General features: G+C 40.3%; 1 protein-coding gene across 2 annotated transcripts; it reads right to left on the reverse strand.

The window, feature by feature from the left end:
- Window positions 1-2049: 2049 nt before the first annotated feature.
- Window positions 2050-11727, reverse strand: LOC115807313 (cAMP-responsive element modulator). 2 transcript variants are annotated; one of them, XM_030768225.1, is made up of 3 exons: window positions 11715-11727; window positions 3559-3715; window positions 2050-2410 (listed from the first exon to the last, which is right to left on the reverse strand). In XM_030768225.1, exons 2-3 carry the CDS (start codon window positions 3699-3701, stop codon window positions 2266-2268), a joined length of 288 nt encoding a protein of 95 aa, XP_030624085.1. In that variant the 5' UTR covers window positions 3702-3715; window positions 11715-11727; the 3' UTR covers window positions 2050-2265. The 2 variants fall into 2 exon arrangements, with proteins under 2 accessions (XP_030624085.1, XP_030624084.1); XM_030768224.1 differs by lacking the exon at window positions 11715-11727 and adding an exon at window positions 6255-6324.
- Between the last annotated feature and the right edge of the window lie 1618 nt (window positions 11728-13345).

Below are 13345 nucleotides of genomic sequence, written 5' to 3' on the forward strand. Positions count from 1 at the left end.
GATTAAGTCAAAACAATCAAAACAACTTGCAAACAACCGCACAAACAGTTGTGGCTTTTTAAAACGGTGAGAACACCACTGGTGACAGCAGAACTGTTACACACTCCTCACAGGGCTGGCGAGGTTTGCTGGCAAAGTTTACAGTGCCAAAAGGGCAGAACAGCGGAACCCTGCATGTGCAATGGAGGCTCCAAAGTGTGTACTGTACGGACAAAGAGAAACTCTGTGGCTATACTGACATAAGCACATACAAACCCTATTCTAACACTGTAAACCACACAACATAAAATTAAGTCCCCGGTCTTTACCCGCTGATCTGTGGAAATATTCTATGTAATGAGTCAGCATTTCATAACAAATACTGTACCGTCTTCTTGTCTCTGGGGAGATGAGAGCTGGCACTGCCGTGTAATACTATGTTTGATATTTACACGGCAGCGTTGATACTGATTGGACAAAGTGTTCTTTGTCACAGAGGTTAAGCTCTTTGTTATCCAATACAGGCTCTTAATTGGTGTTGTGCGTAAACTCTAATCAGTTTATGGAGTGGCACGGATCACTCGTTCTCTAAAGGTCATCTACTGTGTGGCAGTGGATCACTGTTTGTTATTGTACTTTCCATTTCAGAGCGGTGGAGAGATTTGGACACATGCTTTGTTTGAGCTGAAGCACTTGAAAAACAGTCCATGCCGAAGAATGGATCCGGGTGGAAAAACACTACTGCAAAATAGCTAAACTCAACTTATTTAATTCAGAGAACAACGCCTAGTCATAACCTGCAAAAGAGTAATGCTTTACATAATGCTGTAGTATTAAGAGAAGGCAGTAATTGGATTTAGAGAGATGAAATTTCAAAGTTCAAAGCATTTGTAGTTTATCTTTATGCAGGCTTCTGAAAAGATTTAGAATCATATCTCAAAAACACCAGTGTACTTTTGGCAAGTGACACAATACAAAAAAGAAGTATTTTACTGTAGAGAAGTACATATAATGGTGAAAATACAGATTTTTATATTTCTTTTTAAACAATTTCAACTGACAGATCGAAATTTCATTAATGCACAAAATACATTTGTAAACATTCTGTTTGCATCTTTTAAAACACTAAAAAAACAGCATGAACTACACTGCAGAAGAGTACGCTTTGATACAATGGGCCAGAAAACAGCTCAATAAATACAGCAACTCTTAACTACTACAATAAAAAATTTAATATTTAAAAATGTCTTTTATAGACATGGGCATTTTTTATGCTGGTCATTTTCAGGGTGAATACCACTGGATAGCTCAGTTAGCACTGAGAGCACTATAAACATTCTTAACTAAAACTCAGTGCTTTTTAATGAGGGAGGAGCATTTTTAATCCAGATTGCAAGAGCTACATGCATCCTTTCTCTGTGAATAACAGCTGTGAATTTCTTTGACGTGATGAGAGAAGCCCAACTCTTAACCTCTGAGGCTGCTACGTGGCTTTATAAATTACTGCTTTCAATGACACAGACAGACAGGCCTTTGTGAGCTGACTGTCCTCCCTCTGACACCCTGACACGAGCTTTTAGAGCATTTAAGATTTTTAAAAAATATAGATATATATATATATGTATATATGAAAAAAGCATAGGCAGTCTTGAGCTGGTTTATCACTCTCTTCTCACAAGAGACAGAACACAAACAATTAGTAAAGGAATGTATTTATAAGTGTCACTTGGGGGAGTGTGGAGGAAAAGTGAAGCGAAGGGGGGGAGTGGGGGGGGGGGGGGGGGGGGTGCAGTGGGCCACAGCAGAGCTACACATCTAACTGGACATTTCGCTGTAGATGCGTGTGTTCTTAAGGTATTCCAGCTCATCTCTGAGTTTCTTATTCTGGGCCTCCAGCATGCTGACCCGTGTCTCCAGGCAACGCACGTACTCTCTCTTCCTGCGACGACATTGTTTGGCTGCCTCCCTGTAAAAAGCACAAAGCGACAAGGGCAACATACCGCAATTCCACCACTCACAAAAAAACTAAAACAAAACAAACAAACAAAAAAAACAAACAGCCAGTTCGCCACTACAACCACCACCATCACCACCACTGAGAGACAGGGTCGGAGATCAGCATCTTTGACACACAGGACTTAACGGGCAACACAACTGTTGCCTTGAATTTGTGCAAGCAAAGGCCGGACGTCAAGTGAAAGCGCTTTGTTTTTGCCCAAAGATCCTTGCAGTGAGCTGTAAACAGCGTTTAAGTTTTTTTCAGTTCAGTTACGTTTCTCTTAAGGTTTATTCCACTTTGTGACAGTAAAGGTCCTTGAGAGCTTTGAGTTCTTCGATGAGTGTCTTGTTTTGGTTCTCGAGTACAGCCACCCGATTCTCGAGACATTTGACGTATTCTTTCTTCTTTCGACGGCATTCCCGGGCAGCTTCCCTGGAAGCGACAACAGAGAGCTTCCGTGAACAAGGCCTAAATGAATCGACTCAGAATCAGAGTCGATTCAGAGCCATTTCAATCACAGCACCCAAACTACTGTACTGTACAGCAAATCAGTCTTCTGGACAAGAGAACTAATATATAAACCAAACAAGCAGGTAAACCAAAGTCATAGAGAATCTCTCTAAAACACAAGCACATACTGCAAAAACGATGACAGTTTTAAGCCGTGACAACATGGAACCATCACCACACCAAGCGGGGTTATGTGATTCAGATGTGAAAAGTGCATTCAAATGCAAATAACCAAGCACAGGGAGACAGCTCTAGTCTCAATTTACATGCAAAAGCAAAGGGCGAAGAGAAAAAACAAACAAACAAAAAAAACGGACAAGCTCGGATGCACAAGAGGACAGCTAACATCCAGCCACAGCAGTTTACAATGAAATGTAGATTTTGGGTTAAAGAAACAGTGGGATCAAACAGTGAGGGCAAACGCTTTAGAACAGCAGCTCTGAAAGGTGACACACATGTCTGACACTCAGAGCCGCAGAGCAGGGAGAAGGAAGAGATGGGAACTAAGAGACAAGGCGTGACGTGGAGCCTGTGAGAGCAAAAAGACCAGCTATGATGTACAAAAGATATTGAAACTGTATGGTATTTCAAACTGCGTTGAAATCGTGTTTTTCTGCATAAAGCGATAATAGAAAAGGCAGTGACTAATGGTGGTTATATTTAATTCGGTCTTGTTATTGCACTTGGGAAAGCAGAAGCCTGACAGAAGCTGATTTTTTCTGAGCTGTTTTGCACAGTGTGCGGTGTGTTGGCAGCTGTGACTGCAGGACCTGTATGAAGAAGTTCTAAAGCACAGGCTGAGTGCTGGCTGCTATAAACTATAATGATTAATGACCTGTTTCAAGTTAACAGGCAGTGTAGGTGGAATGGTAGCTATAAAGTATTATGTAAACTATATAAATCACTCACACACACACACACACACACACACACCCCTATCTCTCTATCCATCTATCTATCTATGAGCTGACATGAATTAGTGGTAATGTGTGTGCAGCGCAGGCTGAAAGCTGTTTTGTTGTAAATGACAGGTAGCTGGGTGTGACCATGTGTGGACTGGGCTGGGCTACCTGTTCTTCATCAGGCGAAGCTCCCTCTTGCGTGAGGCCTCCTCAGCCATCTGCTGGGGGCTGTGCATGGAGCCAGGTGAAGCGGCCATAACCACACCCTGCGGCAGACTGGAGGTAGGAGAGCGAATCTGATAGGCTGACATGTCTCCAGTGGCAGCTGCAGAAACATAGATACACACTTGCAGTTAGAGCCTGTGACTCACAGGTAACAGAAATGTCAAGAGTGAAATGTGAAAGCTGCCTGCAAAGACACTGTAACTGTACCATCAAGGCAGCCATTTTGGCTCCACTCTTCAACTAGCAATGCCTGTCTACCACAAAATGTCCCTCAAAGCCTCAAACTCACGTAACCATCGGTATCATGTAGCGACTGATGACCCAGCTCTGTGTATCTGGCTCAGTTTACCAGAGCCCATCCAGGGTGTGACCTCACAGGCATGAAACAAGAGCAGGGTGGCCCAGATTTTTAGGTTGAGGCACTCAAGCCAAGACTCCAATGAGACTTCCCCAACAGCACTGTCTGCTGTTGGGGGTAATTTTTTCATTCTCTCTGATTTACTCGTTCTTTGAGAATGGCAGTGACGATACTTTAAAGACCATAGCTTTCCTCTGGCGGCTGCTTTTGCCATAGCTGTGTTGCAAAGTAACAAGATAAATGATCTCATTAGATCAGCAGCTGACAGATGACAGCAGTTTACAGGTACTCAGCCTCAGTAGCCACAGTCTAAGCAATTAACAGGAGGTTGTAACATGTTTCCCTTTCAAGACATAAAACCCAGATCAATGACTGTGGAGGGAGTCCCTTTTCAAAGAGAATCAGCCTATTTCTTTTCTTTTCAAATGAACATTTCTGGTGTGAAATTACAAAAATGAGGTAATGGGTAGTCACTACATAAAATAAACAAATAAAAACATGTCTTGTCATGTCTATGTCTTGCAATACCATAAAATGAATGAGGAGGGAAACATATGTACAGAAAAGAACATATGTACTATTTAAAAAAAAAAAAAAGATTTGAGGAGAAATAATAATTTCACGGAATATGGAAATGGGGGAACTGTTTCATCCCAAGCCTTTCAAGATATTCATCTCATCTCATCTCATCTCATCTCGACCCAACATAGCATTTCCATGGAAATGAAACCAACAAGAACTCTCCTAACACTATCTCAAGCCCTTAGCAACACAGCAGAAATTAATGAAATAAATCATTCACAAGCATGAATGGAATCACAGTTGTAGAGTGGGCACCATCTGCTAATTTGCTAACAAGCAACAGGGTGTGTGATTGTGGTGAATGGAGGTGGATGTGTAACATGTTTTGGAGAGAGACTCTACACACAGCACAGGATTATTCCTCTCTGTGGTGTGATGATTAACTGGATTATTGCAATGCAAGAGCACTGAGGTGCTTGCACATAGCTGTGGGTGTGTGACGACCTTCCTGCTGTAGCGAATTTAACCTCGATTACACCTTCCTGTAACAGTGACAGATTATGTTTGCGTACTGTCTGACAGCAGATCCACAAACCAAAAAGACAGTTTAGAGCACTGAGACAAATGAAAGAAAATCTAGTTTAGCTTAGCATAAGTTCTCTCCTTCATGCATGCACATATTTCTACATCACATCTGAAGCTCTATTCCACATGAATAACAAATGCAAATGCAAATAAAATGTTCCAATAGATGATTAAAGTAAACAAAACTATTTAAATTCAAAATGCCCTCCATTCAGACAAGCATCAGTGAAAGGAAAGGAAAATCAACAACCATCAAAATGTCTGCAAAGTCATAGAACCATGTCTTTCTCTCTCTCTGTCTTCCTGTCTTGCTCCCTAACTCACTGTCTCTCTCTGTCTCCTGCTCTCTCTCGCTCGCTCTCTCTCACTCTCTACGTATTATCTAACAGATGATTAATCTGGTAACGTCTTGCTCTCGCAAAAGGAACTGTCTGTAATCACGGCATGACTCTGGACTGACGTCAATGTATATCTTATTTGCTGTTCAGCATTTACATTTCCCTGCTGGTGTCCAATTCCAGGAAACGTGGTGACGTCAGCTGCACTGTGAGTGGGCTGTGCATTCAAGCGTTGCGCAGAGAGGGGAGGAGGGAGAATGTGTGTGTGTGTGTGTGTGTGTGTGTGTGTGAGAGAGAGAGAGAGAGAGAGAGAGAGAGAGAGAGCGAGAGTGTGAGAGAGTGAGAGAGGGAGAGTGGGTTAAGAGCCCGAGAGGAGGGAGAGACAGACTAACCAAGCGGAAAGCATTCTCTGCTGTGAAAATATTTTGTCTATCTAACCTGTTGCTCTCAACCAGAAAGTCGACATCTTTGCTGAAGATTTTTTTTCCAGGCTAAAAATGTGGATGGATGTGGATTTAGTGACAAAGAATTTCTTTACATGGAATTTCTCTCGACAGAAAATACAAAACATCTCAACATTGTCAAGAGTCAAAAAGGTATACACTAATTTGTTTTCAACACTTGGTAAGTTTTTCTGTGCACCACATCTACCAAAAACATAGTAACAATCAATATTTAATTTCAAAATCAGACATAACTGATTCAAGGCATTATATCATAGCAAAAGTCCTATCATTGCTGGTGACGCACAAGTTTACAAGCCTTCAGTGGCACAGTAAGTTCGTCTTTCTACAGCATGATAACAGGGTGTAAAAATAAGACAGCAGCAGACATACCTGATTCTGTCTCATCCCCAGTTACGGCCATGTGTGGTGTGCAGAGAGGCTGTCTCTCCTTTGGGCTGTCTACATGAAAATGCTGCCCAAACCACCAGCTATGTGTGCAATTACAATTAAGGCCACTGACATCACTGTGACATCACCAGCCTCCTGATGTCAATAACACGCTCGCTGTCGGAGTCACTCCCCCCTCCCTCTTCCTCCTCCCCCACATTTTCCTCCCTCCCTCCCTCCCTACTCAAATCTCACGCTTTTGTGCCTGGAGGTTTGGACACAATGAGCTATGTGAGCCAAGTAGCGCTGTGCGTTGCAGCTGTAAAAGCCTTTTTTGGAAACTTTTCAGATCAAATGATGGAACAAACAAATTATGAGATATAAGAGAAGACATATCAAAGGAAATTAAAAAAAGGAAAAAAAAAAAAGAAACTGATGATTTGAGAGTTGAGGTTGATGTGGAAAGGAACACAGTATGTTATCTGTATTGGTTTGTTTATTTTCTCAGCCTGGCATTCAGGGCAAGGCTGCGTCAAGTTCAAGTCATTTGAGCCTTCACTCTGTCTTTACATGGTACACTCAGTGTCTCTCCCAGCAGTTACAAGCAGTTACAATAGGCACAAGTGTACCGAAGGGACCAGGGGCACAGGAGCAGCTCAATATTACATGTACAGTTTTGTGATGTCCCTGAACGTCCATAAAAATATTTTCAAATGAGATTCAAGCACACATTCTGTACTGGAAATGATCACACCAACATGAGTTATATAACTGTTTATATTCGACCTTACATTTTTTTAAACCAGTTTTTTCTACATTGCACTAATAAATTAATCTTTGTGGTTAAGTGTGTATGTGTTTGTGGGTTTTTTTTTTGTTTTGTTTTTTCTGGTTTCTTCCTCACAATAGAGTCTTTGAGTTTCACAGCTCTCTTTGACAATGGTTAGCATTTACAGTACTTTTCAGAAGTATTCACACCCTTGATAAAAGGTTAACAATTAAGTACTTAAAAATAAAAGTGTTGGGTCATATTTCAACTCTCAAATATTATGGAAATATATTGTTGTTAAGTAATGATTCAGTGCCATCTTCCAACATTCTATTATTCTACTCTTCTATTATTTTTTCTAAAACTACACATTTGGTTTAAAAATGTTATATATGCACAAAGCTAGTTTCAGTAGTTTGTGCAGGATGACAGTGCTAGGTAACCCTTTACACTGACCTATGATCAATCTTTAACCATTCCTCCATACAAAATCTATGTAAATCCCTCTTACTCTGTGATGGTGAACTGACCTTTTCAATTCAAACCACAATCTGTTGTAAGGCATGGTTGGAAAGCAAGATGGCTATTGCAAAAACAGTCATTTTGTGGTCAGTTAATCATTTCTTGGTTAACTTTGAGGTATGCCAGGAATCAGTGGTTTGCTAACAGATGAATTTGTGGCCAAGTCTAAGCCCCCTGGCAGAGGAAACTGGGTTTTTGGCCAAAACATCAACATGACTGCTGGTCCAATAGATGTTAATCAGTTCCATCATAATCAAAGATCCATCACAATACTTCAACCTGTGTGTAAGATTTCAAAGCCAGCTGCTATTGTGCATGGCCAGAAGAGCTCCATTTTGGTCTTGTCTGACCAAAACACACATTTCACTGTGTTTTAGCAAAGATTATGTTTACTGAGCTCAGCCAAGATTTTTCTCTTCCTAGCAACTTTTTTGAAAAGTCAATTTAACAAGAAGGGGGTAGCTATAATAAACTTGGACACACTGTGTTTTAAATGCAAACTAATTTTTTAGATTGCTAAATGTTGCCCTTTTTTTTAAATGTTCCCTACAATCTTCAGCTCTGTACACCAAGGAAAGATACACTGGCCTCCTCTACTTGGCAGGTTTAAGGCTGTCCCAAGGGTCTTCCTCATTAACTTAACAGTAGAGAGTGGTATTTCTATTATATATTTTTTTTTAAAGACAACAATATGTCCTTCCTTTTGAGGATTTTCCCCCCATTGTCAGTGTCAGAGAATTTTATACATGCTCTGTTTCATTTCTTTTTGTTTTTATGCCCCAGTAAAACAAGGAGGTGCCCTGACCAGACCCCAGATAAACATCCCTTACAGGGCATAAATATTAGGCTTGTTGGTAAAATTCATATTTCTCTAGGCAGCTAATTATAATATAGTAATATACTTTCTCCCTTTTTCAGCTATAAAATACAGTTCATTTCCTATCCTCAACATTTTATGATGCGTTTGTAAAGGTCTGCTTTATGAAACATGTGGATCATACTGCAAGGTACTGCATTTTAAAAATATAAAAGTCACATGAATAAAATCTGAAATGATGCTGGAACCAGACTAGCTTTTACCTTGTACCACCACCTTGTTGCCTGGCATGTAGAACTGCGGTGCAGTTTCTCCTGACTGGGCGTACTGTAGGATGGCAGCTCCAGGTTGCGGGGCTCCAGGAGCAGTCATGCCCAGCGAAGCCAGGCCTTGCATGCTCTCAGCACCCTGGTTGGCCAGCTGGAGAGCACTCCCCTGTGTGAAGGTGACTCAATGCAACCAAACATATGGGCCACAGTTACAACCACCATACACTTTATTCATCTTTAGATTCAGCTTTATTGTTACATCAATCAAAATTAAAATAGAATTAATCCCTTTTTTCATCTTACAGTCATTTTTTCTGCCAAGCAGTTGTTTTGAATAAGCTCTTAACTTGATTTGACTAAAGATGAGCAAGCCTGCCTCTTAAGAGTTTTCAGACTTTTGTACCAACCATACTCCAAACACATCTGGCTCAGGTAAAGCAAGGATTTGGTGAGCACCTAAATGGCATAGTCGGGCATAATAAAGTGCAGACCAAAAGCCTGGCTCCACTGCAGCTCCACAAGACAGGTGCCTTAACACTACTGTTTAGGGTTCTCCTAAAACATACACTGACTGGCATCTCCACTATCAGTGCATCCTCACTTAATCTAGCCTAAACCTGGCAGTAAATTTGCCAAGTTGGGCAGCTTTTAGCTCCTCATCTTATCACAGGTGAACGTCACTGTGTGCTCTCACTGGCTTAGTAATGATGATTAGTCATACACATTTTTTCAATACACCAGTTTCTGCAAAGTGTGCTTGCTGGTGAGCATGTCAACGCTATAAATAAATACCACATCAATTACTAGCTACATAACCTCAACCCTAACTTCAGGAAATAAAAGAAGCACAGGCTTTGAAAGAAGCAGACTGTTTTTGTGATTGTGCCTGCAAACTTTTGCTGTTATTAATGCTGAGAAGAGAAACCTTAAAGGAAGGACTGAATGAGGAACTGGTTAATATGCATATTACAGAGAATATGGACATTATTGATTTTTGACTATTGACAATGGAGACGGACATGCTGTAGGCAGGCGAGATGTAGTCAGTAGTGGCAATAGCAATGAACTGCCTATCTCTTCACTGGATTAATCTATCAAGCTGCTGTTCATACTAAATAATACAAATAAACTAATATGTAAACTAATAATCAGAGTTTTGAACTACAGTGACTGAGGATGATTGGAAACTGTCCTGTTTTCAACCACTAAACAATAAACAAAAAGAAACTTATAGAGACTAATAGAGCTCAGTGATCCTTACTGTACTGGCCTGGATAGGTTTGGTAGATAGAGTTTGGTAAGTGCATTGCTGACAGATTAGAGTGTGAAGCTTCCTCAGCATTCTCATCCCTCTCAATCTTAGCCATGACTGGGACAACGTGTGGTGAAAGCTCGTTTGGCTGTCTCCTGTAAAACAAATGCCACAGAGCTTCTGGAGTTGAGATTTACACCATTGTAATTGACTGTAAAGTTGATCTACAGTTCGATCGATCACCTACATATCACAGTTTAAAACTGTCCCTTCACCTTATTCAGTCAGGTCACTAATGAGCCATTACAGTGGTGATAAAATATTTTTCCCTTTGCCAGTGCACAGAAGTAGTACCAGTACCGGCATTATTTCACCATCACTCAGCATCATCTTCTGAAGAACTACCTTTAACTGTAACGTTGGATTAGATCTTTTTTTTTTTTTTTTTTTTCAGCACAATTATTTTCTGCTTGGCAAATGTTTTTTTTAAATAGCAGATTTCACAATGATTTGTTTGAATCCGGACCTTTTCTGAAGTATCCATCTGTTTTACCTGTATGATGAACAGCCATACAACATGTTTTCTGTTTGTGTTTGTGAACTGGGGACATCCTCTCCAGTGTTTTCCTCCTTCACCTTAATTACTGGGGACACCTAGAGAGTAAGTGAAATTTACAACTTGGCATGTGTGAGCACAAGTAAATTATATTGATAGCAGATGCTTCCTCACAAGTATGATTGCTAAGTTTACTCAAAAGTTAACAAGAATTACAATAAAACCGACAGGTTTTGGGCATCGTTTTTTTTTAATAATCAGTTAAACATAATTACATAAGTAAGTCAATACAAAAAAACATAAACATGTTTTGTATTTGAACCAATTATGCTCCATCAATGTGACATGACACGCAAACTTCATTCTTTTAAATATACACTCTATGTTTTGCTGAATACTGAATAGGTCTAACAGTGTCTTTTATTATGTCTGGTGTTCCAACAAAAACAGTCTTTGTTATGAAAATCATTTGAAAGACTCCAAGAGGAGAACAGCACCTGAACCTTTCCAGAACTAAATCATTTGTTTTACAGTGCAATAAGTGAATGAGTGCAATAAATGAAGTTCAATAACTTCAATAACTGTAATCCTCTTGGCTTTCACTCATTCTCTCTCTATTCTACTAATCCAACACTCCATTGCTCATAAGCTCCTGATAGATTCATGCTATCAAAAGGTTGCTGTAGCCAGCTGCAAACACCAACACAAATCGAGGCCGCGAAGCCTGGAGCCAAGCACTCAAAACATTCTCTTGATGACCTCAGGATTTTGGATGTCTGCATTATCATTCACTAATGCAGTGTCCACATGGGCAACCAGACCGTTTGACATATTTGTTGTGGTGCACTCATGGCTGAATCATCTAATTATCTTATCATCAAAGCTGCCAAGGTTACAACTGACATGTGGAATGGTTTGTGGGAGTTAAGGAAAGGGATTGAGATGTAGTCCTTTTAGAGGGATTTCTGGAGAACTTGAGATAGCATAGGGGCTCCAAAGTTTGACTGTGACACATGGCAAAAACAGAAACATACACAGTGCTCTGATGACTGGCGGCAAATACCTGGCAGCTAGGCTATATATCAATACTGGCACATGCATGTTTTGTGTTTCATTCCACTTTATGTCATATTCCAAGTTTGACCTTTTTTGGTACCAAGGACAAAGGATGTGATGCACACTCTTGTCTCTTGTGTTTACTTGCAGCTTCAAACAAACTCAGAGACTGTCATAGGGGAAAAAAAGAATCCATGGTGTCTTGTTTATTACATGGAATACAAGAGATCTGACCTGAAATATTTAAAAACAATTTTAATTGCTAACTTTCAGAGAAGTATACTTCGAAATTCGGTATTAGTGCACTGTGAGGGTAATACTGGGTGAATGTACCTGTGCCATTATGGACTGCTCCTGTTTCTGTCTCTTTGGAGTGAGAGTAGCTGTTTCCATATCTCTTGCTAAAAATGACAGAGAGTACCAGACGAAGTTAACATTTTGTTACTATCAACCACAGACAGCCGTTTTGGGATTATTACTTTCTAACACTGTTTTGTTCTACACCTTGACAGATTTGAATTCAACTTGCAAAACCTAATGTGCCTGTGCACTGTTAAAGTAAAATACTGTCCATTTGACAGCCACATATGACCAGAATAGAACACTAAAAGTATCTTACAACTAAAAGTTTGCCATAATAAATGAGAGACAAACATTATATTGTTGTGACCTCTAACTCTCCCCAGCCATACCTCCGGAAAGACCACGTCTATAAATAATTGTAGGTTACTTGCTGAATTATAGATGCTAGTATTGCAGTATAACCAACATGGAACGGCTGAGCACTTCCACGGAGAGCAGTGTTAATCACTACACAATAATGTTAGTTACATTTTGAGAGAGTTTAACAGGACGATGACGTTCGATTGCCGCGCTGGCCAATTTGACAATAGACTTCTTAAATCAGCTGACATTTATCCGTGCGCACGGTTAAGTAACAGTTACGGTTAATTTTACGGTTTAACTATGCGGTTACGTAACGATATATTGGACACTGAAATGTATAGAGGCTATTATTTAATGACATAAGATAAGGAGTTACTTTTTCTTCAGGTGCCCATGCCATGAGATGGGAGGACATGCTTGACGGTTTGTCTACAGGCTAAATATTCTGCTAACTAGACACACTGAGAGCCGAAAATGTTCGGTAACCAACTTACAGTTGTTAACATATTATGAAAACCACTGCTTATCCTAAGGCTCATGCAAGCTCACTTAAAAAACTTCTACGTAATTAAGTTATATCGTCACTGATTACGGTTCAGTGAAACGGCTTAAGCTCACAGGGCCACTGTAGACGTAGTAACAACGTCAGCGCTGATGCTCCTGTGTGCTTCGGAAGACTTCGACCTGTGGTTGGAATATGTTGGAGTTCAAAATTAAATCGACTGTTACCTCTTGGCAAGCGTCATCGAGGCGTGTCTTAAAGGGAGTTACTTACCTGATCTGAACCACAGAACTAGTTGAATATTTCTAGGAAACAGCTCTTAAAATGGAAAAGAAAAATATCTCTGAATATACAGTTGCGTTTTTCAAAATATAATTAATGTCGTGCTCGCGCGTGGAATGAGAGGATGAAATGTTTTTGATTGGACAGAAACTAAACAGTGGCCAACTGTCTTGGAATGTTGAGATGACACTGGAAGTGCGCTGCATCGTATCTGCGTATATCTCTAAACCACCCTTTTAAGAATCTGACGACTCTTTGCAATTGTGCCATTATCCCATCACGTAGGAAAAGCGAAAAATCACAGGCTACATCTGCGCTGCTCTAGGTGCTAGAAAAATAGAAAACCAGGACAGACTTCAGGGGCATTTCTTATTTGTCTTGACTAGTGATGACATCTAGTGGT

The sequence above is a fragment of the Chanos chanos genome, chromosome 3 (assembly GCF_902362185.1).
Source record: "Chanos chanos chromosome 3, fChaCha1.1, whole genome shotgun sequence".
Lineage (NCBI taxonomy): Eukaryota > Metazoa > Chordata > Actinopteri > Gonorynchiformes > Chanidae > Chanos > Chanos chanos.